This window comes from Balearica regulorum, chromosome 8 (genome assembly GCF_011004875.1).
Source record: "Balearica regulorum gibbericeps isolate bBalReg1 chromosome 8, bBalReg1.pri, whole genome shotgun sequence".
Lineage (NCBI taxonomy): Eukaryota > Metazoa > Chordata > Aves > Gruiformes > Gruidae > Balearica > Balearica regulorum.
Window position 1 is genome coordinate 4455722 of NC_046191.1, and position 26385 is coordinate 4482106.

The 26385-nt window shown below is 42.1% G+C and overlaps 2 protein-coding genes across 18 annotated transcripts in view; one reads left to right on the top strand and one right to left on the bottom strand.

Moving 5' to 3' along the window:
* Positions 1-1233: 1233 nt before the first annotated feature.
* The window catches only part of LOC104636122 (E3 ubiquitin-protein ligase RNF170), a 36293-nt gene continuing 11141 nt past the window's right edge, over positions 1234-26385 (top strand). For 2 of the 3 annotated variants that reach the window (XR_012836483.1, XM_075759274.1), the window contains exons 1-4: positions 1234-1680; positions 8617-8725; positions 12793-12866; positions 13352-13462. Coding sequence is in view for 2 of the 3 variants with exons in the window: in XM_075759274.1 (XP_075615389.1) it covers positions 1678-1680; positions 8617-8725; positions 12793-12866; positions 13352-13462 (297 nt within the window). In the remaining variant the exon portion in view is untranslated. Of the gene's footprint in view, positions 1681-8616; positions 8726-12792; positions 12867-13351; positions 13463-14513; positions 15892-26385 lie in introns of those variants that run through there. The other variant, XM_010303185.2, reaches the window with a different exon arrangement.
* FGGY (FGGY carbohydrate kinase domain containing) overlaps positions 17687-26385 on the bottom strand; it is a 320610-nt gene continuing 311911 nt past the window's right edge. For all 15 annotated transcript variants that reach the window (XM_075759257.1, XM_075759256.1, XM_075759259.1 and 12 more), the window contains 2 exons: positions 18768-18829; positions 17687-17935 (listed from right to left, as the gene is read on the bottom strand). In XM_075759257.1, the coding sequence (XP_075615372.1) occupies positions 17854-17935; positions 18768-18829 (144 nt within the window). In that variant the 3' untranslated portion in view covers positions 17687-17853. The remainder of the gene's footprint in view (positions 17936-18767; positions 18830-26385) is intronic.

Consider the following 26385-nt stretch of genomic DNA (forward strand, 5'->3'; position numbering starts at 1 on the left):
AATGCATGATTTAGCATCCTGTTTCCAAGACTAGCGTTGTCTGTTAGAGAAGGGCATTAAGTGAGTGCAAAAGAGTCATAGCACTATGCATACAGCTCCTGGCAAGTAAAAGGAAAACTTCTGGGCTTATTTCACCTTTACAAAATGTCTTATAATCTTTTTGCTATTATTTAGTTAGAGGGGGTTTCATCTCTGTATTAAAACCATTCTGATCCTTTTTTGACTTAGTACTAATCAAATGCTCGAGCTAGCTAAAATAGATTTAATGTGTTCAAACCAATTTTCCAGTGTATAAACATTCCTGTCTAAAAATCACAGGAATAAATGACATCTTTGTTAGCAGCCTTTATGAATTTAACATGTTGAGCAGAGTAGCTGGGAAAAGGTTAGAGAGAAAGAGCTCAGACATTTGGAGAGTCCATCGGGGTGAAGCATTTTACTAGGACAGCCTGGAAAGGATGGCACTGCTTATACTGTGTCAGTTCTCTGGATTAAGAAATGGCTCCAGCTTCTGCATCTGTCAGTCTGGCACCTTTAATAAGTAATTAAATCACATTGTAGATTTGTATACATACTTGGATAAATAATAAATGACAGCTATCACACTGGCATGCAAGCACGCATGCATACCCAGGGCAGGAAATCACATACAGTATTTCATTTGTTGCCAATTTATCTGTAACAAAGTGAGGAAGATGCCCTGGGGACTGGTGACTAACAAGGAGCATTGTTTATGCTACAAATCCCATCCGGTTATTAGTCTTTGAAAAGTGCTTTGTTTAGCTTATCAGTGCTTCAGCAGGAATGCCAGGGGCATTATTTTTGCTCTAAGTGTATTTCTATTCCAATATTACTGACTCCTACTCCACCCTCCATAATAGGTTATGTGTTACCTGAGGGCTGAAAATTAGGCATGTGCTTCAATGCCTTGATGAATCAGGATCAGGATAGTTAACACTGCACAAAACCAAGCCCTTAACAGGTTTCCATATTCATTTTGCTGCATTAAATTGGAGAACATCTTTAAAGAAATCAAGCCTTTCTTAAGGACCATAGACCATGACAAAGGATAAATACCTTATGAAGTATATATGCCCATCTTTCAAAATTATTTTAGCATGTTAGAATTTTTGCTTCAATTCTACATTTCACTTGATTAATTGGACAATATTGTGTTAGAAAAGCAAATTCTGCAGTTATGCAATTCCAAAGTAGTACAAGTGTCTGGCAAGTTTTAAGCCTGTTTCACAACAGTACTGATAAGCTGCTACTCTATCAGATGATCAAAATACCTGTAGTGCGCCCTTGATCAAGTTAATATTTAAAAATAGTAATGCAATTTTTTGGTTAGGTTCAAGTATCTTTTCAATTATGTTAAACATCTTTTGGGGTGAGAAGATTTATTTAGGTGTTTTAGAAAGGGAGGGCTGTTGGGGTTTTTTTCCAGAAGTCCTCTGCTTTTTTTAGCAGATTTGCTTTATTTGAGGGGGGAAAAAAACCCAACCCACCACGTTTGTTTCATGGAAAGAATTTAGAAAACCTGACAGACCCTTGCCATTGGGCAACTAAGTTAATAATTGACAAAGATGCATAGCTGGCCTTAATGAATGATTCCACACCAACAGTGTCAGCTGGTGTAACCTGCTCAGCTCGTCTCAAACATTTCTGGAAAGAGGAATGGTAAGCCAAACTTTATGTAGGTCTTCTGAACCACGGTAGGAAGTGTTCATTAGAATTATTATTAATAAATATTTGAAGTATTTATTTATACTTTTAATCATTATTTTTGGAAAATTTGCATGAATCAATTCTTCCCTTTAAAATGTCATATTTTTAATTTGCTTGTGATTATGTTAAATATGCATTGTGACATAATGAGCTGTCCAGTGTATCCTCCCTGATCATCTTAATTGGCCTTGTAATTGAGACACGGAGCAGCTGCTCACCTATCACAGCAATCTGATCAAGAGCTCGCCCTGTGTCATGCCTTTGTAACAAGTTTAAACCTCAAAGCAAGGTCTCTTTTACTTCTAAATAATGGCACATGTTCATGGAAAAATGAACAAATGTTTGTTAGCACTCAAATCTGCTAAGTGCTTTTAAAACTTTAATTCCTTTTCTTCAAACATGCTGATGAGAATGGATTCATCACTGATGCTTTAAAACTAAATTTCCTTGTGGTAAAACTGAAAGTTGTCATGAGCTGAGCTGCGTCACAGAGATAAAGGCTTAAACCCATAATCAGCAATCTGATCACTACTTTTTCATGCCTTCCTTTTGCATGCAAGTATTAAAAATGTATCAAATCTAGTGGTGGCACTTTAGTACAATAGGCTTGAGTTTGCAGAGTTCTACTAGAATCATTTTCTGAAATGCTCAGCTTTCATTTTAAGCCAAAAGATGAGTCCAGATTTGAAAAAAATGTCCTTTTTCTCAAAAATCTGACTGTCATTTAGGGAACTTCTGGGCATCAAGAGCTTGGAAGCCTGGCTCCTGATGAGGTAACTCCACAGAGAATTCTTTTGCAAATCTGACCCCAGAAGCAAGTAACACCCGTGGTGCTCACTGAGAAAGGAATACAAACATAGGGACTTGATTTTAGAAAAAAACTGTATTTAAATATAAACATGTAAACTTCCCATGGTCTTTGCCAACCAGCAAATTTAAAATTTGACATGAAGCACTGTACATCATCATCCATTGCAACTCCTATAATCTTAATGTAAGCCTTCAAAAGCCATTTGTGTCATATATAAGCATATATGTCACAGTACATTCAACTTAGTATTTTCCTGCTAGTTCGTGAGGGGGTTCATTTTCCCTCAGTACTTTTTACATAGGGAGTCAGTTTATGTCTGTTAGCTACTTCAGGCATGTGGTCTGGTGAAAACTGCTAGTTTGGTGGTGAGGGTTTTCCCATTGGACACAGGGGTTGAATCCCTTCGGTCAGTGAAAGCACTACGCCAGCATTCCCTACGTGGGTGAAAACATTCCACGCTGAGAATTATTTAAAAGGTGACCAGTGCTGCTCCTTCGAAATGCTGAGCCCTGCCCAGTTCTTTCAGAGAATACTCCTGTGCACTTGAGAGGATGCTGGGTCCCACAGCTTCACAACATGATCGGCTTTTCCTTGCAAATGCTGAGGCTACCTATGTGTTTAGTATTACCACTGGCTCGTGGTAGGCATGTCCAGTACTTGGCCTGGGTGATTTGGGTATAATCCCTACATGTCTCAGTCTCTCTCTGTGCTGTATAAGGTGCTCAGGAGGTTAACGCTGGACTAGGGAATTCATGGTGGAGAGGATAGCCAAAAGGTAGATATTGTGGCACCTAAAATTTGAGGTGGCAGAGTGTAAGGCTTTCTCTGAATCTTTGGATTCTAAGTCTATTTTTCAGAATTATTTGCTTCTGAACTTTGGGCGGGGTTTTTCCCACTTCTTCCAAATGAAGTAAACTGACTTCTACTGGACTATACATTTAACGTTCCCATGCTGACTGTAGTGTGATTCCCAAGAACATATGGGCTAAAATACCAATATTTTAGGTTTTTTTTTAAAAAGATGAATCTTAGACAAAAGCTGATATTAGGTGCTAAAAATAGTATTAAGAAAATCATACATAAAATCTTGACCTGGCTGTCTTCCTTCATATAACACAATGGGAGTACTGTGGTTGTAAAGTATGAGGAATTCCTCAGCTTCCCTCTGTCCTTAGACTTGGGAACAGACTCATTTCAAACCTCACCAGTGTGACCTGTATGAATCCTGAAGGAACTTCCAAACTTGGTTTTCTGTACTATACATTGTGGCACTCCCTAATTTGACTGCAGCTAATCAACAGTCACTGGAACATGATGTTTCTGGTGACAAATGCTGCAACTTTGCTCCACTTCTCCCAAAGCAGAGATGCTCCTGGCACAGGAGCATAATTTCTGTATGCTACATAGAAAACTGCTTCCATAGTCCCCTTTTTATTCATCAAAGCTGCTTTACAGTGTCAGTACGGCATCAGCTATGCCTGGGCTTTTCAAAAGCGAGATGATAGACACCAAGATCCAAATACAAAGCTATGAAATAGTAACTTCTATGGGCACTCCCGAAGTTTCTAGCCTACAATGTTAAATGGAATCACAGAATCATAGAATGGTTTGGGTTGGAAGGGTCCTTAAAGCCCATCGAGTTCCAACCCCCTGCCATGGTCAGGGACACCCTCCACTAGACCAGGTTGCCCAAAACCCCATCTAGCCTGGCCTTGAACACTTCCAGGGATGGGGCCTCCACAACTTCTCTGGGCAACCTGTGCCAGTGCCTCACCACCCTCACAGGGAAGGTGAGGAGATTAATCTAAATCTCCCCTCCTTCAGCTTAAGGCCATTGCCCCTTGTCCTGTCACTCCCTGCCCTTGTAAACATCCTTCTCCAGCTTTCCTGTAGGCCTCTTCAGGGACTGGAAGGTGCTATAAGGTCTCCCTGGAGCCTTCTCTTTTCCAGACTGAACAATCCCAACTCTCTCAGCCTGTCTCCATAGGAGAGGTGCTCCAGCCCTCTGATCATTTCCCTGGCCTCCTCTGGACTCGCTCCAACAGCTCCATGTCTCTCTTGTCCTGGGGCCCCCAGAGCTGGACGCAGTACTGCAGGGGGGTCTCACCACAGCAGAGCAGAGGGGCAGAAACCCCTCCCTCGACCTGCTGGTCACACCTCTTTTGATGCAGCCCAGGACATGGTTGGCTTTCTGGGCTGCAAGCGCACACTGCCAGCTCATGTTGAGCTTCTCATCAATCAATACCCCCAAGTCCTTCTCCTCAGGGCTGCTCTCAATCCATTCCCCACCCAGCCTGTATTGGTGCTTGGGATTGCCCCGACCCATGTGCAGGACCTCGCACTTGGCCTTGTTGAACTTCATGCGGTTGGAATGGGCCCACCTCTCAAGCCTGTCAAGGTCCCTCTGGATGGGCATTGGAATCACAATTTTAAGTACTTTTTGTAGTTACATGTAGAAGTATTGTATGAGAGGAAGGAAGCTCCCTAAAAATCTGTCATTTTAGGCAAAGTCACACTAAATATTTTATTTTGTTAAGACTGTTTAATGCCATCAAAAACTCAAAGCCTCATGACACAAAATACTAACTGCCATAATCACTACTTCAATCTTTAATTCAGTCTGCTAGTTCAAATGTTCAAAGGCTGGCTCAAGATTTTGGAAGGGGTAAATTAATTCTGGCAGACTTGGCTATGTCAGATATCATCTGTCTTCTTTCTATCAGATCCAGCTGGGCGGTCCCCTTATAAGTAGGATAAAGCCAACTCGAACACCATTTTGAGTGCTTGGACTAAATAAATCAGAAATTTGATTATATGCATATAATCTATTAAAAAGAAATGAAAGATTTGGCATGTTTTTCCTAGCCTGTCTACTCAGGACAAGACTAAGCAACTGGTATCTTTGCTGAAGGTGACTCCAAGTCTCTTTTTCCCTCAAAATGCTCTATTAATTTAAGAATGGTTATACTAGGTCAAACTAGGGCCATCTTGCCCTCTCTGCAGCACTGGATGCCTACAGAAGAATAAAGAAACATGAATGATGCTTCCCCAGAATATTTATTCATTCTCTAGCAATTTATGGTTCAGGAACTTCCTCAGTCAGGGGTACTGCCTTGGCATTTAGTAGTACCTGATGCCCAGTACCTGTTGAACTCAGAAATTTCTAGCATCCATAAGGATGTCCACTGCTTAACTGCATATGTAAAGAACTGCGTATTTTTTTTCCTCTCAGTCTGCACCTGTTAGTCATACTGCAAGAGCTGGTCGAGTTTCCCACCTTGCTTCATTCAGTAAAAGACAGCTTATGTGAAAATAAAAAATGCAACTTCACGGTACTGGGTTTGAATGGGTTTTCTTCATTGTATACATGCACATACTCTTCACCTAGTGTCATTATTATAGAATCATTGCCTGGTTCTTTGCTATAATTCATAGAGTCCTGACTCTAACTCAAGTGGTCAGAGAGCAGACCTTGAGCATTTTCAAAGTCTCAGCAGCCAGAACTGGTATCATATGGCAACACAGCAACATTCAATTTTCCTATTTTCTGAACAGCACAAACTCTGTTTCTGCAGACTTGCTCATTAAGTCAGAAGATGAGTCATCTGGAAAAAAACTATAATCATTTGTCCCCTAGGAGTCATATAGTAAGTTAATTATTGTACAACACATTCTAATACAAAATACGCAAGCGATTTCAACTTGTTGAGGTTGCAGAGGGCAAGAGAGCATTTCAAAATTTCCATCAGTTATGGTCTGGGAATGCTGGGTTTCCCTTGACTCAGTATCTATTGCATAATCAGAAACACATTTCGTTCCCTTTGTTGTATGAGACAAAGCTAAAGAAATGTGTGTGTTATTACTTTGCAAAAATAAAGAGCAGATACCTAATCGGCTTATGTCATGTATCCAGTGTTTACAAACACAACGGTTGCGTGCTCTGGGGCAGTTCCTCAGCTGATGAAAACTATTACAGCTTGTATCAGTTGAAATAATGCGCTTCTGAATCTGCAAGTACCCTGTCAGTATTGCATGGGAAGTCAAAGTATAGGAATGTGATGTGCCGTATGAATTTTAGTATCATTGTGTTAAAACCTGCTTGCCTGGAGTTCACCTGTCTGATCATTGTTGTATTTTAGTTATTCATATCCAGTCATCCCAGCATCATTGGGCTCTTGTGTGGTTATTACCTCAGCAGCAGATAATCTTATCAGTGCATAGAGAGGAAAAGCTGAAAACAATGTAAATGCCTTCAGCAGGTTAATTTTTTCTGTTGAAAATCAGAAACAAATACATTTATAACTTCACAAACAGTAAAGGAGAAAGACTTTTCCCAGTAGTTATGGCACGTTGTTTTAAAACCTTTGGTTCTTCTTATTTACAGATCCTCATTACAGGAAGGAAAGACTGGTATTAAAGGTGCTGATTTAAAATTACTAATTTGGTGAACTCATAATAATAGACATGGCTCTGGCAAGAGACCTGGGTTCCTGATCACTCATTTGGCAGACCTACATGACGACCTCTCTTCTTTCTTGGAATTATTATTACTTAAAAAATCTTTGTGTACTGTCAAATGAATCTTCACAGTCACTCTGGATCTTCTAGTATTTGACATGCAAAATATAGAATCTCTTCCATTTTCTCTTTATAAAAACTTCTGTAGTCAAATACTTGGAAGTGTATTCATTGATCCATCATGTAGACAGGTGCCAGTCAGGTACTGGAAAAACAAATAAGCAATCCAAATTGGGCAACAAGGGACAGCAAGCATAAAATGATACTGTAATCCCAACGACTGCCATCAGCTCATCTGAATACCTCACTCCAGTAATGGAGAAATAATACCCATTCCATATAATGCTGACCTCTGTGGTCATTAAGAAATGTGAAGTTCATCCATTTTTGATCAAAACACAAAACTGTAATTGAGGCCATTTCCTGTTGACCCTCGCTGAACAGGTAGGCAGTGGAGGACAGTCATTAACCTTCAAGACTCTGTCTTGGAAGTGGAGGAACTTCCTTGGAAGTTCCCTCCCAATTTCAGAAGTGCTCCTCTGTTTCTTGAACTGATAGAAACATTGAAATAACTTTATCTTGAGAAAGAAAGGACACTACCACATTATTCAAAGACTGATCTCACTGCGGTTATGGCAATCAAACATATGGTCAAATGCAAGTTTCTCCATGGTGTGCTAAGTAGGCAGGTCCATCATCCATTACAGATTATCTAACGCATCATAATAAAGGTAGCAAAAACTTTCAATGTGGTAAGAAATCAATCTAAAATAAGAACTTTTTTTTATCTCCCACTGTATCAAACAATCCTGGCATAGACAAATATACCGCCAAATAGATTTTTACTGCTTTCAGGCAACAGTTTAGGAGCAAAGATATCCTTCAGCCTCTCCCCTACAGGAATATTATAATACAAATGTGCTTCAAAATGCCTCTAGCATTTCAGAGGCTTACAAAATTCTTATCTTCTCGGTCCAAAAACAAAGCTCAATATTATTCTTAATTACAGATTTTGCTAAGGAAAGGATTGTTTGGAAGCAATTTATTTACTTAAATAAAGGAGTCTTTTTGCTACATAGCCTAGGGTACACACTAAGGATACCATTCTGCCACCCAAGGAAGGCAGAGAATGCACTGGACTTTATTTTTGTGCATTTAAGTCATAGACATGACTACAAAGAAGGAGGAAAAAAGATCCAAAAGCTACCAAGATAGACTTCGGGTGCTGACTAATAATGACAGCTAGACAAGCCAGTGGTTCAAACTTGACTGGCTTTCACAACATAAACATTATCCAGTGGGATGTGGATAGATCACTGGAAGCAGAAACATGGCAGCATGATCTTACTCTGACACTGGTTCTTTCTGTAGGATTACACAAAGCACTTCATTTCTTTTTGCCTAATTTTCATTATCTGCTGGGGTAACTATTAGTTATGTGTGACATCTATACTTAGTTTCTGTGACTCTCTGCTAATCATAGTAAATTGTTATTAATTAACTGGATATGTCAATCAAAATACTAATTTATTGAAGACTCTGTACTACTTCTTTTCCAGGAATCACTCCAAATTTGGCAACCTAGTAATCACAGTGACTTCAGCTGTCCCATCTGTCTCCAGACAGCTACTTTCCCAGTAGAAACCAACTGTGGACATTTATTCTGTGGTAAGATTTCTGGATTGACAGTGCAATGCTTATGCAGGCTACTGAACAAAGCACGCTTCTTACAGAGATCTTGAGTCCTGTGTAAGAACCAGGACCAAGCCCTTCTCCCTGGAATTAATGTAAGTGCTCTCACTGGAAGCAGGAGAAGTCCCATCTTTATATCCCTCAAAAAAAAAATCAGTAATGGTATTTTTATTTGCTCATTGCTTTTGCATCTACAAGGTGCCACTTTTCAAATGCCCAGGAAGTCTTAAGACGACAAGAAGTAAGAGATTATCTCACAGGATACTGTTAAATTACAACACAACCTCATGGAATGGGTAAAATGCACCAGGAAACCACACAATTTGTATTCAACTATGCAAAAAGCCCGTTATAAAAATCAACAGTCTAACAATCATACAGTTTGTTACTGTAAAAGCTCACGATGTAACAAACATGAAGTCTTATCTTCAAGCATGAACTCACTTGTGGGAAGACAGCGTGTCTTTTTATATGTCGACACTCAACAGCACAAAACCCCAGCCATCCCATAAAATTGACTCTGATTGTATTTATATTGGTGAAAATTGGGAGTGAAACACACTGGGCTCGGGTCTGATTCTGTTCCACAGGCTTGCTTCCCATGTGAAACATTTGCCTAAAATAAAGCAGGTTTAGAGGGTCCTTCTGTTGAAGCTGTCCGTGGTGTGGTCTCCTCTCCTCACCCACCTACACTCACGGGATAATATAAGTAAAACCATAATTCTCTAGATAAATGTGTCTGCTAAATGCCTTCTTTGAGTCTGCTAAGCCATATGGTCAGGATTACAAAATTTAAATAAATAATTTTTCAAAGGGAACAGAAGGATGAAGCACTCTATAGTGGAGGGAGTTATATTCATAATTGCATTTATAAAGAGGATTTCAGGATTTTAAAGGCCAACACTCTGCACCACTAGATCCACTGGGAGCTTTGCACCTGCTTTGAAAGGAAGCAGGATAAGGCCACCAGCATACTTGGACTGAACATTTTCTCAGACCTCTGACATACGTCACCCAGTGAATTTGCAGGTAAAGTTTACAACGTCATGCCCCGGCTGCCTACCAGGTTCCTTGCTGTCATCCTCAGAGCAGGGCTGGCATTCTTTCTACTTTCTGGCTGGCTTTCTACTGCTCTGGCATTTTACAGAGACCTTAAAGCAACTGCAAGTTATATTTACAAGCCATTTACACTTTTTTCACCACGTAAGAGTGCTATAAAAAGACCCAAGCATAAATGAGAACAAGGGACTGTGTTGTTAATGCTGGTGCAATACGAGCACAATTTTTATCTTGAGGAAGTGTCATTTTTCTCTAGATTAATGCTCACACAGCACAGCTCCTCATCACAACTGCCACTATCTCTGTCCTCTGAAACTACAACAGATCAGTGGATCACCAACAGCTAGGGACACTTTGAGGGCTCATCTACCTCATAAACACCACCATTTAATACTTTGGGTTGTTTCATGTTTTTGTAACACTGTTTTATAACATACAGGAAAAGGATGCTTTGAATATAACTCACTCCAGGACAAACAGTAAGCATATGGCCTCAAAACGTGTTTCAAATCATGTCACAGTAGTTATAGTTTCAAGTACAAAGATAGACATAACAACAATGATCATCAACTTTCCTGTTTCTCTGGCCTGGTTAATTTTCCCTTTTCCATCTGTGAATATGACATAATGATATGGACTTTATTTTTATTTTGCCATCTGCAGAGGAGAAGTACCATATATAAGCTTGGTATATATTGTTATCGTTAGCTGTATATATTTAGCTAGGCTTTACTTTCCTCAAGTACATCATCATTTACACTCTGAAGCATTGATTCCAGTGCAATGCATTATATATGTTATGACTATGTTTATATAGTAGAAGGGGCCTCTGTAACATGTCTGTTTTTCATGTCTTAAACCAATAAAACTTTACATTGGGCTTATCAAAACCATTCTGCATAGATCTAAGTCTGTTGTGACTGAAATCAGTAATAAAACTTCTCTTGATGCCCTGTGGAACAGAGCTAAGGCAACACTGAGCTCTCTTAATAAATTCCACTCTGGTAAAAGTTTTATTTAAAAAATGTGGTCAACCCAGAGCTTTTAAAGAAGATTAATGTGGACTTATAAAAAATGTCTGATTTTATTATTAGTAGTAATTCATACAGTTTGTCCTGAAGTTTTCCTTTTCAGCTTCAGTTTGAACCATATGTTCAGGAAGTTCAACTGAAAAGCGATCCTTGAGCAATATTATTTTTTTCTAATTAACAATAACCACAGAGGTATTTTAGAGAAACCTACAGACACCCTCAGAAGGTTGTGCAGCAGGCTAGATTAAAACAGGATTTTGTCTATTTTATGAAAAATGCACCGAAGCACAGGTCAACTGCAGAGGACTCCTTCCTTTCCTGTTCTACGAAACAAAGGACTCTGCATGCAGAAAATTTTAATTTCCACAGGCTTCTTTTTTGAAAGCCCTTGAAGAACTATGGGATCCATCAGTGTCCCACTGTCATCACTGGGACCGAGCACAGGCACATCAATGCAGCTGCATGGATATAGGATACAGATACAGGATCTGGACCCAGTGGGTCAAAGCAGTTCTTGAAGTCAGGCGTGATGTTTGTCAAATGCAAAAGTTCACGCAAAAGCTTGAAGCTGGCTGCCAGACCAAGTTTATACAAGCCACATGGGGATTTAGATATAAACACGGCCATGTGCCCAGCCAACTGGTCTGTATATGCAAACAAAATAATAGAAAAAACAGAAAAGTCAGAAAGAAAAACCCTGCACTCAAATGAAGGAAAAGTAAAAAAGCGTAAGTCAGTGTGAGGTTCATAAAAAATGCCTTTGGGCCAAATTTAACATCCCTAGTATATCAGGCTGTAACTGATAGCATCATCAACATTTTTATACTGGATATCAAGCACACTGTACTGAGAGCTCCTGAAGACTTCTTGTCATAGTACTGCTTACAAGAAACTATTTGCTGGTTATTTTTAAGAACAAAGAGCATTGTTCAATTCAATAAAACAATTCCATCAAAATGGCAGTGCAACGCTCTGCTTCTGTTTTCACTGGGGTCCTTGTCAAATTTGATCAGTTTAAATGTTAAGGGGATTTTTTTTCCTGACCTGTCACACTGCACACTGTGCCCGGGAGCTGAAAGTCAAGCTGGGCTGCTTCTGATTAGATGCTATTTATGCTTTGCTGTTCTTGCTGTTAGTGCCAGCACTGACATTTGTGTATGTCAACCGCTGCTGTCAGTTCTACGTGCAGTCTAATCTCACTGTCCTCAGACTCTGCCCTCTTTCACACCTGAGACTTTTGTATAAGAAGAGATGAGATTGTATTTGGAAATTAGTCAGCAGTTGTCTGGGTAAGGAGAATCAAAAAGAATGCTGCAACTCACTCATCCAGAGCTATGCAGTTCCAGAAGGGTAACAGAGTTGAAATACAGTAAGAGAAAGAAAAAAAAGCAAACAGACAGAATAGCCCAATGTATGGTACTTTGCCACCAAGTGTTTATCACCAAGAGGTGTTGTGGCACCAGGACTCTGCATCTCTAGGCTGTCCCTTGGCTGTGCGTGTTGGTTTATTTGGGATAACTGGCCCTCGTAACCCGTAAAAGCCACCCTGGCTCTGCAGGAACTCCACCTTTACGCGGCTGCACTGCTTTTGTCCACAGCAGCCAATGCTGCACTCTGAAGGGTACCTCTATTCCTGAGTGCTTCTGCAACAGTCAGGGGAGCTTCAAGAATAAGATGCCATCCACAGCAGAATACACTGAATCAAAGGCTCCCTTACGACATCCATGCCTCTCTATATAGACCAGTGGAGAAGAGCTAAGGCTCCATTTTTACACAGTCACTTTGCAGAGTAAAACCACGTATTAAAACAAAAGGAAAGAATTACATTCATTTTACAGTCAGTTGCAGAAAGAGGGTTTATTAATTCTGGTAACTTCCTTGTAAACACTAAGTATCCTTAAATATATTTTATGTATCATCTCAATACAATTTTTTTTTTTTTTTTTTTGGTAGGTTCCTGTCTGATCACATACTGGAAACATAGTCCCTGGTTAGCAGCGATAACCTGCCCTCTCTGCAGACAAAAGGTAAGACTTACCTCCCTTCTACACATCTGCATTATGATACATACAAAATGACAAGCTTGAGCTCCTTGGATCAACTTTATTTATCCTCTAATTTTCCATAGCATTTCAAAACCCACTTAGACTTGAATGACCCTGCAGCCATTCACATTTATGATTTGACATGTTGCATCAGGCAACTCTGAAATATTACACAGGCCTCCAGCATTTTACTTTTGTATGGTTTATTGAATCTCTGGGATAACGTTCCATAAAAAGCAGTATGGAAGTTCCTAATCTCGTCTGACTCCGGTCAGAGCTGCCTGTTGTACTGGAAGGATGGATGCAGGTTATAAAAGGAAAATGTTCTTGCCATTGTGGAACTGCTGGAGTCGGACAAAGGTCCAGTTGTGAGAGGAGACTATGGAGAGACACGTACTATAGAACGCTATCCTTTATGCTGGCGATTAAAATACACCGTTCTAATGTCGATCTTCTTTTCTATGAAGGTGGTTCTTCTGGATAACATCCCTTGTGAAAAGCAACAAGATAAGCCAAGTAAACAAATTGTGCATGACATTAGAGATTACAACAAGCGTTTCTCAGGGCAACCTCGACCCGTAAGTAATTATAAATCTGCATTTACCTAGTTAGTAGTGCACAACACATAGAAGATTGAAAGAGCTCCAGCAATGAAAACCAGTTTGTATCATTATGTGAATCACCTTTCCATGCACTTATTGGCGATACCATTGTGGAAATGTTACCATCCCCTGCTGGGTCCAGCACCTTCTCAGAGTTCCTAACTCAGACGAGTCCTTCTGCAGTCATCCTGGCAGGGAGGAGAAAGCAATGTGAGATGAAATACAGAAAGCAAAGCAGAATCAGAGATAGTCAGGCTGAAACTTTCAAATTTGATCTCAGATTTGAACTCCAGGATTTTAACTTGCCTCTAAAATTTCAAATCAGATTCCAGCTTAGAAAGCAGCTGTTTTTTTCCCCAGGTATTGCCAAATACTGGCCAGACTGGCTCTGCACTTTTTTAAAGCTGGAATCCCAGCTGGTACAGAGACGTGACAGGCAGTGGAAATGATGTGAAAGACAAGGGCTGAAGGCACAAGTGAGGCCCATTCTTGAAAAGGTGTAGAATATCACCAAAGCAAATCTTCCTCTCCTGTCACATCCTGGTAGGGGCCTGAAAGGGCTGTGGGGTGTGTTTCAGTCTACGGATTAAACTAAGCACCGTGGAGGGGAATACTGTTTTTCAGCCCAACAAACTAGCATTAATGAAGAGGGATAATCACTCGGCTCTATAGTTCCTGTCCACACCAAGGCGAGACTTGAGGCCTCATTTTCAAGCATTCACAGCTTACGTTGATGCCAGGTGTTAAGGACAGACATATACTCAGTGCAGCCATTAAGGCCCAGTTTCTAAAAACATTCAGTGTTGAGCATAATACTTTATTTTAAAAGTGCTGGGGGAGTGGGGATTCTTTTTAGAAGTGTGCCTCTAGATACTGCAAAATAATTCAACAGTGTAGGTAGATTTGGACAGCACAGAAAGTTTCTGCATTCAAGAGATGTGAATCTAAAAGTGCTTACAAGACACATTGAACTGAAAGAACTGCAGGCATGAGAATGCAAAACAGCCTAACTCATCTGAGTATTTAGTTTGCAGATTACCTTTACGACATGCCGTTATTCCTGACTCTTGCCTTGCGAGGAATCTTCACCTGGGGTGGTCTCGTATGGATTTTTTTCCTAAGAGTTGCTGTTTGCTCCTTTGGAACAATCATATGCTTGTCTTCTCCGTTTGACACAAAGCCTGGGCCTCTCTGTAGGACACTTGGAACAGCTGATGACATGGTGGTTGTTTCCCTTCTTTTAATTTGCATGATAAACATTTGTCAGCAAATTGCATCTAATGGGGTGAATATGGCAAGGTCTGCAGCTCAGAGCATGCTGTCAGAGTCCTGACTGACTCAAACTTGGATTCCTTGGTCAAACTTCATCACGCGTTGACAGACTTCTCTGATTCGGGGCAGCCTATGATGGATTTGTCATTCTGCTGCTGACAAAGGCTGAAGCAGGACTCAGCAATACTTGGCATGGCCAAGTGATTCGGTGTGCGAGCGCTTAGAAGGCTAGTTTTACACACTGCTGTATACTTGCTAGACTCTTTCACGCTGCACTCTTCTGTAACCTATCTTCATGCAAGGTGCCTGAATTGCAAATGCCTAAAGCTATGAACAGAGCCTAAAATTACAATGCCACTCAACTTGCAGATGAAGAGTTTTAGAACTCGAGCTTTAACATTTTACATCTTGGCTCAATTTGCATAAAATTTTAATTTGAGAACTTAGCAAACTGTACAATTTGCTAAGTCTTGTATAACACAAGGAATATTAGTATCACTACAAAATCTTGTATCAGTGCTTTGTGTTATCACAGCTGATTACACATCCACTGGAATATAGACTTTTTTACAGCTCTGCAATGATTATAAAATGGATAATACGAAACTGGTAGTAACACTGGCTTGGAACAAAAACGCAACTGTAAAGCAGAAGTATTACAAGGGGAGAAAATCATAAAAAAATCATGCAAGAAATGTGAACAAATCTCTGCGTAACTCTTTTGTAGAAGCCTAGGCAAGGTACACAGCTTCCTTGAACTCTGTGCATCTAAGCTTTAACACAGTCAGCAGGACTGTTTGTTTCCTTTCTAGACTTCATACACTCCTTGTGATTTCCTTGTAAGTCTTGGTACCAGTTCAGCCAGAGAGATCAAGGCCAATTTTATGATGATGCTATAAATAGCAGGAAGTTTATGGAAAGCTTGCCAAAGTTGGGGAAGGGGGAGTGCGTGTGCGTGTCTGTGTTGAGCCACAAAGAGTTAAAAATGCTGGTGCAGTACCAGACAACCCTACACACCTGCCCCTGTACAATGTGTGCATTTGCTATGTGTTTGGAGTCAGCGGACTTCATTTTTACATACGAACTGTACATTAAAATAGATACATTAAAATTTATGAATGTTGTTCACAATACACTGGTCTCCAACTGTTTTTTCCTTCTATGTGTTTTCAGTTGACATATTTTATTGTGCCCTTGAATTGTAAGCTATGATATAACATCATGTTGCAGTTGTTTTCTGGCTTGTTAGACCCTTTTTGTTATGATGTTTCTTCATTTTATTCCCATCAACTTTCATTGTCTTTAATTATGTCCCTGAACTTGTAAAGCTGTTTCTCTTAACAATGAGTACTTTGGAAATGGCAACAATTGCTTTTCCATGAACTACAAGGCAGGAAGCGCATTGTTTCTTTAAAAAAATTACCAGATGTTTTTGAGTGCTGACTACTAACAAAAAAAAAACCCCAGAAACAATTATTTTCCAAGTTCTCTAAGTGTAATTTTGTTATTGTGTAACTTCTGTTTGCATTTAACTGGGAATTACAGCCTATGCCAATACTAAAGAATGGAATTTCTGTCAAGCTAAGTGTATAAAGATGGAGTCCATTTATAGGAATACTGACTCCGTGGAAAGGGACTGTAGGTTGTTTCTCTTGTGTAAAACGCAGGCTCACCAAGAGGGTGGCAGTGGAAGAAAAGGGTTCTCATGAGTGACCTATAACAGCGTTGTAGGTGATCTGAATATGCTCTTCTGCTTTCTCACCCCTTGCTTCAGCTGGGGACCCTGGTTTAGCTTTTTAAACAGAACAGTATCTTTTATTAAGAAGTAACAAACAAATGGCAGAGAAAGAATTAATTTCTGAGAGAATTTCACTGAAGCCGCTGGCAGCGTGTGGATCTTGCAGGATCAAAACAATTTGTCCTGTCAGAGGTGAAACATTTTTGCTGTATACAACCAGAGTGTCCAAACTCCCTCCTTCCACAGCCCAGTTTGCCACGACCTCTTGTCCTGATCCTGGCAGTACCATGTAAGACTAAATATCCAGGGCAGCCTTCAAAATTACCTGAGGACAAATGAAAGCCTTTTGTTGACTGGATTTGACCAGCAGGCAGCCAGGAAGGTTTCCGAGCATCGACAAATGCAAGTCCAAGGCAGGAAAGCCCTCTCTGTCCCTCTGCCTTCCCTGTGCCTGCTGCTGCTGCGTTCAGCTCTGCAGCTGGCGGGCTGTGCAGACTCACATGCTCTGAGCTAGGTCTGGCTGGAGCAACGTGATGAGAATGGACACAGAGGAGAGCTGGGCTGTTTCAGGGCTGACTGCCTCTGAGGCAGCTGGCAGGACGGATGGAATTCACCTGGATTATGAACAGATTTCCAGCAACCACGTCTGCTCAACCTACTCTCTCAATGTCAACAGTGGGCCGTTCCACATCTGCACAGGGATTAATGCGCACTGAGGGCAAAAGACAAAATGGCACAAATAAACGATAGCAAAACGACTGCACTGCAAGGATGGAGACAGAAAAAAGAGACCAGGAAACAGAAGAAAACAGAGAGAAAAAAACTGCACAGCTGCAAAAGTGATTCTCAAATATCAGCCACCAAAGAAGTACTATAATCAGAGTTAAAAAAACCCCAAACAAACAGAACTTTCCAATGGAAATCATGTTTAGGTGTTACCTGTAGCCGATACTAAAAAGGCCCACGTGTGATGCCAGGTGCAGTTACCTGTGAAAAGCACGGCAAAGGGCAGCGACTCAAGTCCATCTGAGTCAGTTATGTTGTTCCTTGTGTGGTTCCTGCCTGTGGCCAGTCTAAATCCTGGCACTGGGGCATCTGCAGCCGGGTTGGTTGTCATCTTCTCTGGCTGGAGCAAATGATTATTCCTTGTCCCTGGGGTGCAGGGATTATTGACAGAAAATACTCAGTGCTTCACAGTGAAGTGAATGCATTTTATTTCTCATTAAAAATTAAAATGTACACCTTAAATGATAAAAATCTATTTTTACCACGGACGGTACAATAAGAAGAAATTACCCTCATCACAAGTATCTGGAAATTCGTTATCCCTGCTGTTCCCAAATTACATGACTCTGGGTTAGAAGCTGTTCATGATGGAGCGATACTCTCTCTGATGTTCCACGAGTTTCAAAAATACTTCATATTTCTTGTCATAAAATCTGTATAAGAAAATTAATTTCAGCAGCGCCTGAGATTTTAAGATGTAAATCCCCTGTAATAACAGACATACTTACTTCCTTCACTTAGCATCAAAGAAGCTTTGACTCTTTCCTAATTACAATTTTTACTAGGATTGGAGCTCCGTACGCTGCCAGAGCACAGCTCCCACCCAAACAAGTGATTTCAAGTTATAATTACCCCTTTCGTTTACCCTATGGCCAGCTTTGATTTCCAGACAGTTTTTCCTCCCAAGTTCCCCTCTGTGGGAGTGGGCACGCACCGGGGCTCCGCTGCTCTTCTGCCCATTTATCCCCGCTGCCGGGAACGCGTTCCCCGCGAAGGAGAGCTCACTGCTCCCCCCCCCAAGCCCATTCCACACACGCCCCCGGTTTCTGGGGCGCCTTTTGAGCGCGGACCCCGCTCCCCCGGGGCCCCCCGCCGCCGCCAGGGGGTGCCCGCGCCCCGCCGCCCTGGGAGCAGCCGCAGCCGCGCAGCGCCCGGGGCTCCGCGCTCGTCCCCGCCGGCCGGTGCGTCTCGGCGGTGCAGAGCTCCTCGGCCAAGCGGAGGTGAAATTACGGCAGGTCGCTCTGGAAAGGCTGCTGGCCTTTGCTTGCCAAGCCAATGCACGGGCAGAGACGTACAGGCTACGGTGCTCACATCCCACTGAGGGGAATGACTGCCTTCAGCCACGTTACAGAGTTGGATGCCCACATAATCCTCAAAAAATCCGGGTGATAAATACTACTGCATTCAAGCAGGGCTATAAAGAGAGAGACTCTAACTTCATCTTCAGTAAATTCTCAGGGCTGAACAATCAAAAGTAAGGATTACCTTTTATGCTCATGGTTGGGCTGCACGACTCTCCCAATTTTCCCCATTTTCTCCATGGCCTCCTAGTAAAAAGACAAACACAAACTGGAAAAGCCTGTTTTGATTTAAAATACTTTTTGACAAGAACAAGATGTTTCAAAACCAATCGGAACATTACTGATGTATTTTGTTTCGGCTGAACAGGCCAGATGGCATAAAATATGTTCAATCCCATTATATAGTAGTCATGAGAACAAAGTAGTGCAGACCCCTCAGTAAACCAAAATCTGTTCCTCTTTCTTACTGGGAGTCCGAGGCAGAACAGACTTATCTTTTATTATTTGCACTAACCAAAGGAAATGTTAAACACTGCATCCCCAGAGGGGAGATTTCTCAAATAAAACAATACTTTACATGAGATCCCTTAATCATATTCTTAAAGTATCAATTCCCTGCAGCAAGGGAGGACTCGAGCGAGCTCCAGAGCTAAAGGTGACTTGCGAAGTTCTGTTACGGAGCCCACAGCTGCCCTCCCATTCCAGCATAAAGGTGTAAGAGACAGGCTTTGAGCCTACTCTGCTTCTGGCCAAAGCAAAGTCAGACAGAGGGATCTTGCAGAATCCCCTGCAGAAGAAGAGGACCAAATAATTTGGTTCCTTTCCTGATCTGTGAGATTCTGATTTTCTGTGGATTCTCCTGAGCAATCCCACTGGAATGAGACACTAATCACCGATGTTAATAGAGGATCAAGCTCTCAGGCAAGGGTGGAGGCAGCAGGCACAGGCTATTTTCAGTGGAAGTTATTTCACAAGGAGCATTACAGCAATAGCTTTCAGATCAGTGTTAAGCATAAAAGATCAGGATTCAAAAATCAGTGTCTGACTAGATCTGTATCAGTGTTCATCGTTTCTAAGCAGGACCATAAATCTGTTTTAATGTTGGTGCCTAACGCACAGCGCTGGGAGAGCATCAGAATGACCCCTGGAGAACAGTCAGCCTGTGCTGCTGCTGGAAGCCATCTAGTCAAATACTATTGCTAGATTTTTAAAGCAGTTGGATGATTTTATAGGCTGTAATATCTGCTGTAGTAAAATCTTTGCTTCCCACTAATCCAGCATTTTACAGCCCACGATCTCCTAGAACTTTACAACGCAGATGAGCAATGTAAGCCCAGTTCCACTGGCCCAGGACAGGCCGGGGGGCTCTGAGGATAAGCAAGATGACTGGCACACCTTACATCTTCTGGTTTCCCATTTCCCGTGTTACAGAAATATGATCATGACTAAATGCTGGGCTGTAAGCGGGCAGCCCATGAGGCCAGCAGGTACTCTGTCTCCCATGCACCACAGCGTTTGCTCAGTGAGGCACAAAGTGCCTGGGATGCCACCCGTGTGCCAGAGCAGCGGGCAGCCCCCAGCTCTGCCTGGCTGAACCTGCAGTATTACCTGGCATGTTCTGGGCACATTTGCTTTGTCCTTCATCAACACGTCCTTTTATACTGCCCGTCCAAATGTGCTACTAGAATGTGGAACACCTACTTTCTCCATTTGTCACCTCCAAGGGGTTAATAGTGGATGAAATTGTGGCTCTACCAAAGTAAAAAGCAGTGCCAGTGATGGTGCAGTCAGGATTTTACTCTGCTAGGGCTTCCGATCAAACAGCAGGGAGTATTTCTGCGCTCTCTATGCCCACACTCTTTCGTATGTGCAGAAATTGATTGTACTTTGATTCCCCAAGAAACACCCTTGAAATAACACTTGCAGCGAGATAGCATGTTCTTTTCTCCGGGACATGTGAGCCTGCTGGCACAGAGACTCTGCACACCAGCCAGATTAAAGCCCTGGCATGGAAAGGTTGATAACTTTCCCAGTAAGAGAAATGGGCATTTTATTCCCTGTTCTTTAACAGGTGATACTAGCTCAAGCATTGCTCCTGTTTACAATAGTCTACCTCTTACAAGTCCCTTACATTGCCAGCTGGATTTACAGGCTACCCAAAAAAAAAATAGAATGAACGCACAGAAAAAACCTCCTCAAAGTAAAAGACAATTCCCTCTGTTACAAGCAATACTGCTGTTCCAGATAACGTTGTGTCTTACAGAAAATGTAAGGCAAAGGCAAAGCCCCCTGAAGCAGTCTCACTAACAGAAAGAGTCACCTTGCTTTCTGCTCCCCGCTTTACACCTCCTTTTGAATTGCCCTGGAGATACTGCAAGAAAATATACCCAAGACATCTAAAGGGTCCAAATGTCTCAGATAAATCCACTTTTTTTCACAGGTGCAAACACAAAATGGAAGGGAGGGCCAAACTCTGTCATTCACCCCTCGGTGCACACGCAGGGCCTGCCTTCTGCTGCCTGTTTCTGGGCAGCGTTAAGAGAACAGGACACAAGCAGCGCCATTCCCAGGACACGGCCTGCTCCTGCCGTAAGTACTCAACACACTCGTGTTCTGCTTTACTCTGGGGCTTCTTACGACTTCCAGCACTGAAAAATCCATTACTGCTTCTTTGGGAAATAAGCCAGCCTTTTGAGATAAACGTATCTTCGGAGAGATTTTATTTTTACACCGTTACTCATCTAACTCCAGGTCTCCTCAGGCTGGTTCAAGAGAACAGAGACCAGCGCCGACTCCACCAGGCGTGGAGGTGTGAGGGCAGCCTGGCTTGGCACGGCTGTCCCGCTGGCCGCTGCGGCCCCGGCCCTGGCTCCCTCCCGCACATCCCCTCGCTCCCCGCCTGTGCTTCCACCAGGCTGCCAGGGCCCAGCACCACACGGGCCACCTGCACGCTCCAGCTTGCAGACCAATGTGCTCTGCAGCAGTGGTCTTCAAAGGGCCAAACGGAGTCTCCAGAGGGCTGAGGAAAGCCTCCTACGCTCCCCGTGAGGTCTCCTCAGACCTGGAACCCCTGGCACAGATGGGCAGCTGGGCGAGGAGCCACCGATCTGAGTTTATGGTTGGACTCGATGATCTTAAGGGTCTTTTCCGACCTAAATGATTCTAGGATTAGGCCCCTAATACTTTTGTATTTTTAAATCCCCTGGAAATACCATAGGTCTTTGAGAATCCGCAGCATTAAGGTCTCACAGCAACTACCATAATAATGTGGAATAACATGTTAAAAAAATACACAGCCAGCAATTTTCAACAACTCACTTATTCTAGGTTGCTCAAAATACCCTAAATTAATTCCCTCTCTTAATTTGCATTTCAGTTGTGTGTTTTTTTGTTTTTAAAGTCAGTTTGGTCATTGTTAGTTTGAACAAAAACTTTACTCCCAGAGGAAAGTCTTTTCAACAATTTTCTGGGGACAAAGAGGAACAGAACATTAAAAATATGAATTTATAATGAAATCAGAAACAAAGGAACATTAGAATCGCATTACTGAATCAGATCAACCTTGTGCACTGTTCCGTCTCCAACAAAGCCTTAAATATAGCAAAGTGATAATACTGCTGTTCAGAAATAGTTTGTTTGAGGGTTGACATCCAAATCCGTAATTCCAGTCATCAAGAATTTCACAATCTTAATTTGAATGACGCTCTATCTTCTTTGTTTGCCAGTCTAGACAGTACAATGAATACAGTGATTTAAACACAATGAATTCTCTCTTAAAACAAAATATTTTGTAAAATTGCTTTTTAATCATTTCTTTTCTCTCTTTCCATAAAGGCTATGCTATAAATAAACCCTAAAAGTTCGCATTTGATCATCATTTCTAAAGGCTGGGCAAGAGGCAAGTGAAGGGTTTACACAGAAAAAAAGAGAGGCACTGTGGAACAGAAATAAAGGGATGCATTCATCATTTCTAACCTTTTGTTAGAGTGTCAAAGCTGAGACAGATACAAGCCAGTAAACACTCTGCTTACCACGGAGAGAGTTGGTCAAACGGGGTTACCCTGCCCGGGACAGGAGGCACGGGCCCAGGGAACCAAATTCTCCAGGGCACACCAAGATTTCAGAACAAGGTGCCCTTTTGCTGCTGGAAGGGCGACCCAGCTGGGAAGATCAGTAGTTGTTCAACTTCATTCAGTACTGGTGGCTGGATTCTGCTCATCAGCATGATCTGGGGAAGGGAGATGTTTAAGACACCGGGGCAGCCTCAACGAGCAGTAGATTTCCTGGGGAAACCCTCTTTGGAACCCAGGTTTCCCTGTCTCCGAGGGAAACCCTGTTTTGACACAGCATATGAAACTTGGAAATTTCAACTGCTGTCCCTTCAGTGCTGGAAAAGGGTTTCAACGCTGTGCAGCAGCCGCAGAGTAGCAAATTACTCTGCCACGCCAGGAGGCACCAGGGAAAGCACCCTGTCAGCCTGGCATCAGGAGCCCACCGGAGGTGCATACGAGGGCCAGCTTTAGACTGGGAGACCAGTCTTCTCCGATTCCCTACCCACTCGGCTCCTGCAAGGGCCGTCTCAGGGCACCCAGCATGATCCTGCTCATCCCACAAGAGGAGCCTGTCTCCTTTGGGACCACTGAGGCAGCCACGGAAGATTAGCCCACTTGTGAATAGTCCCTAAGTCTGATTTTCAGTAGTGACTCAAGGACTTATGTGGCTGAATATTACTGAAAATTAATGGGATATAGGCTCTTAAAAGCACACATCAAATAAGAAGTCGGATTTAGGGACGTCAGCCCTAGGTAAGGAAGTCAAGTAACAAAATCCATTGAAATTCCTGAGCTGGGAACATCAGTCTCCTAAGGATTTGGGCTTTTGCTTTATTGGGTACTTTAAAAATTGTATCTGAAGTGAAATGGATGAGGCATTTGAGCAGAAATGTGATTTCCCAGCTGTGTTCTCCCCACTTACTCATTTTGATAATCTCAAGAAATGTTTGGACTTTTACCTAGCGTAGTTATTAACAGTGAAAACAACCACTTATCATCTAAAGTTTTACTTTACAACTTCAGTGGCTGAGAGCATTTGGCCGGCACATGCACAAGCACACAGCAAAGCTCACCAAATGCTCTGCGTATACCGTGCCTCAGTTACAGCCACGGTGTGCCAGCTATGTGGAGGAAGGATCCTTGGACAATATGAAAACCAAGAGGGGTACTCAAATGCAAATAAAGCAAATTTTCTCTGTGAACGCTGCTGGTTTATGGCTTGTCCAGTGACAGCCATAGTTCTGTTGCACCAAGAACGACTGGCCTACGAAGGATGGGAAGGATGAAAAATAACTCTGCTGTAAACTGGTTTGGGATCATAATTATAACATAACTAATTCAGGAATCTCAGAACAAGCTGGAATGGGATGTATGGCTTACTCTTCTTCCCGAGCTGAAGTTGTTAATTCACCTCATCGTAGTACTTATGCGAAAGGAGAAAATTATATTCATTTTTATTGTGGCAATACAAGCCAAGTGATCAAACACCATCATTCTCACAGCCAAATGTGGTGAGAAATCTGTACCAGCAAACGTGCTTCTCCACATATTTCTGAGAATGACACGAGTGTCCACATGGAAGGTCAGTCTGAACTTCTGAACCACACAGAGCTTTGAAACATGGGTTTCGCCTGCGCTACCCTGAAAACATTACCCAGGCTCCCAGTCAGGTCTGTCTTGACTCTGGTGTTTCTGTACAGCTCTACCACCACAGATCCAGCGTCACAGGGAAAGAATTGAACAGTTGCCCCATTCACGACAGACTGCAATGAAGGAACATTCTTCCCCAACAGATTTGTTCTGGTTTGCAGAATTCAGCAGGTGTAAGTACCTTAAACTAACAGACTGACTTTCTTTACACTTCTGAGTCCTCATAACAAATACAGTAAATAATGTTATATGTAATAATTTTTACTGTTCTTTAACAGTGAAGAACCTTGCTCTCACTCATCACTATTCCACACACATAAGCTGAGCCTAACAGATGCTAACTAACATCATTTTAAGAAGTCCAGGCACAGATATATTTGCATTGAGGGGAATAAATAGATTTCTTGAAATGCTGATGTTCAAGAAATACTTTTAAACTTTTCTAAGAGTTATAAGCAAGGCTGCTCTTTTCTTACAGGCTTTTATTTAGCGATTGCTTACTCAATACCCTGGAGATGCAAAATTCATCTTATCTATGCTTACAGGAGTTACATGAATGTATTTATGTAACAGAGCCCTAGCAGAACATTACTTTTTAGAGGTATATGACTGCATGAAGAAAGCATGTGATGGACCATATACAATATTTTTCTAGTGGGTTTTTTTCCCCTCTTAAATTTGTTTGAGTTATAGGGGCAGATCTTGGCAGCATGTACAAAGCCCAAAATCTGTAACTCAATTCTCTGTGGTATTCTGAACGGAGTGAGCCAAGTTTTAAAACACATTATGGATAAATATTAGAGCTGAGCAAAAATTTCACACCTAAGACCAAAGTGTGAAAATTTGGCTTTCATTCATTTAGTGAAAAGGTGGAAAATTTCACACAAGCTTTATTTTCCTTTTGCTCTGTTCCAACATAGATTTCTGTGTTCATATCAAACCTCAGAGAGAGAGAGGGTGTTTCTGTCTGTCTGTGTCTGTAAGTGAGACTACAGAGAAGGAGGGAGAAGAGGACAGAAGGATGGAGGTCCAGTGAGCAGGACACCAGCTCAGGACTATGAGTTCAAGTCTGTCTTCCAGGAAAAGTCACTGGCCTTTTGAATCTCACTATCCATACGTCATCCATACATTAGATAACAGCACTGGCTCATCTTAGAGGAATATTTTATGTGTTTGTTTGTTAAAGACTGTTACTGTGGTGGAGGGGAATCAGGCTGGATCCCCAGTACTGCGACAAGGTAGTTTTCTGGTTCAAGCACTGAATCGGGATGCAGAAAGTTTGCAGCAGATTCCCTGAGTTATTCAGGACATGTAATTTACTCCTTTAATTTTCAGTTACCTTTCTCTGAAATAGGCTGTGCCCATTGTTTTCCCCTAGGTTTGTTTTGGCTTGTACACGGTTTGTAAACCCTAGGTTTGTCCCTAATTTTGCGCTGTGGGTGGTACACGGAGCTCTCATTCCCACTACAGCCCTCCATGCCTCATTAAAGTACGTATCACTCGACCTGTCCTGTACCGTAGGAGCACAGTTCTCATTTCTTACTATCGGAGACAAAAACAAATGAAAAAGAGATCACCTAACAATACAGACAAGTGCAGATAAGGCCGCGGTACCACTTCTACTTCCACAGCACGCACTTTTACTCTGCTTCAGTGACTACGCTGAGTGTCGGACAGACTGCGGCCACCGTAGCTCAGTGTCACACAGAGCTTGTGCTTCAGCCAGGCTGGCTAGCTGACAGACAAAGCCATAAGAGGAGCAGCAGTGGCAATGCAGCTGCTGTAAAGGGTGGCTTGTCGTGCTAGCGATGATATTAATTACTTATTCCGCAGACCAAATTTAGAATGGGATGAGGGTCAGCTATGATTGCCACATCATCTATCAGCTGGAAACTATGTTTGGGTCTAAGCTCCAGCCACACTGCTACTAAATATAGGTTGTTTTGTTGTTGATTTGACTCTGCGCTCCCCCGAGTTGCCTTTGACTATCAAATAATTAAGCAGTTTACTTTGTGAGGGCTCCATTGCTGGCACCTCTTAGTGCCCAAAGCTGCTTGGATGCAAACTTGACAGCTTAGCAGGGGTTTCAGCTTACGTGGG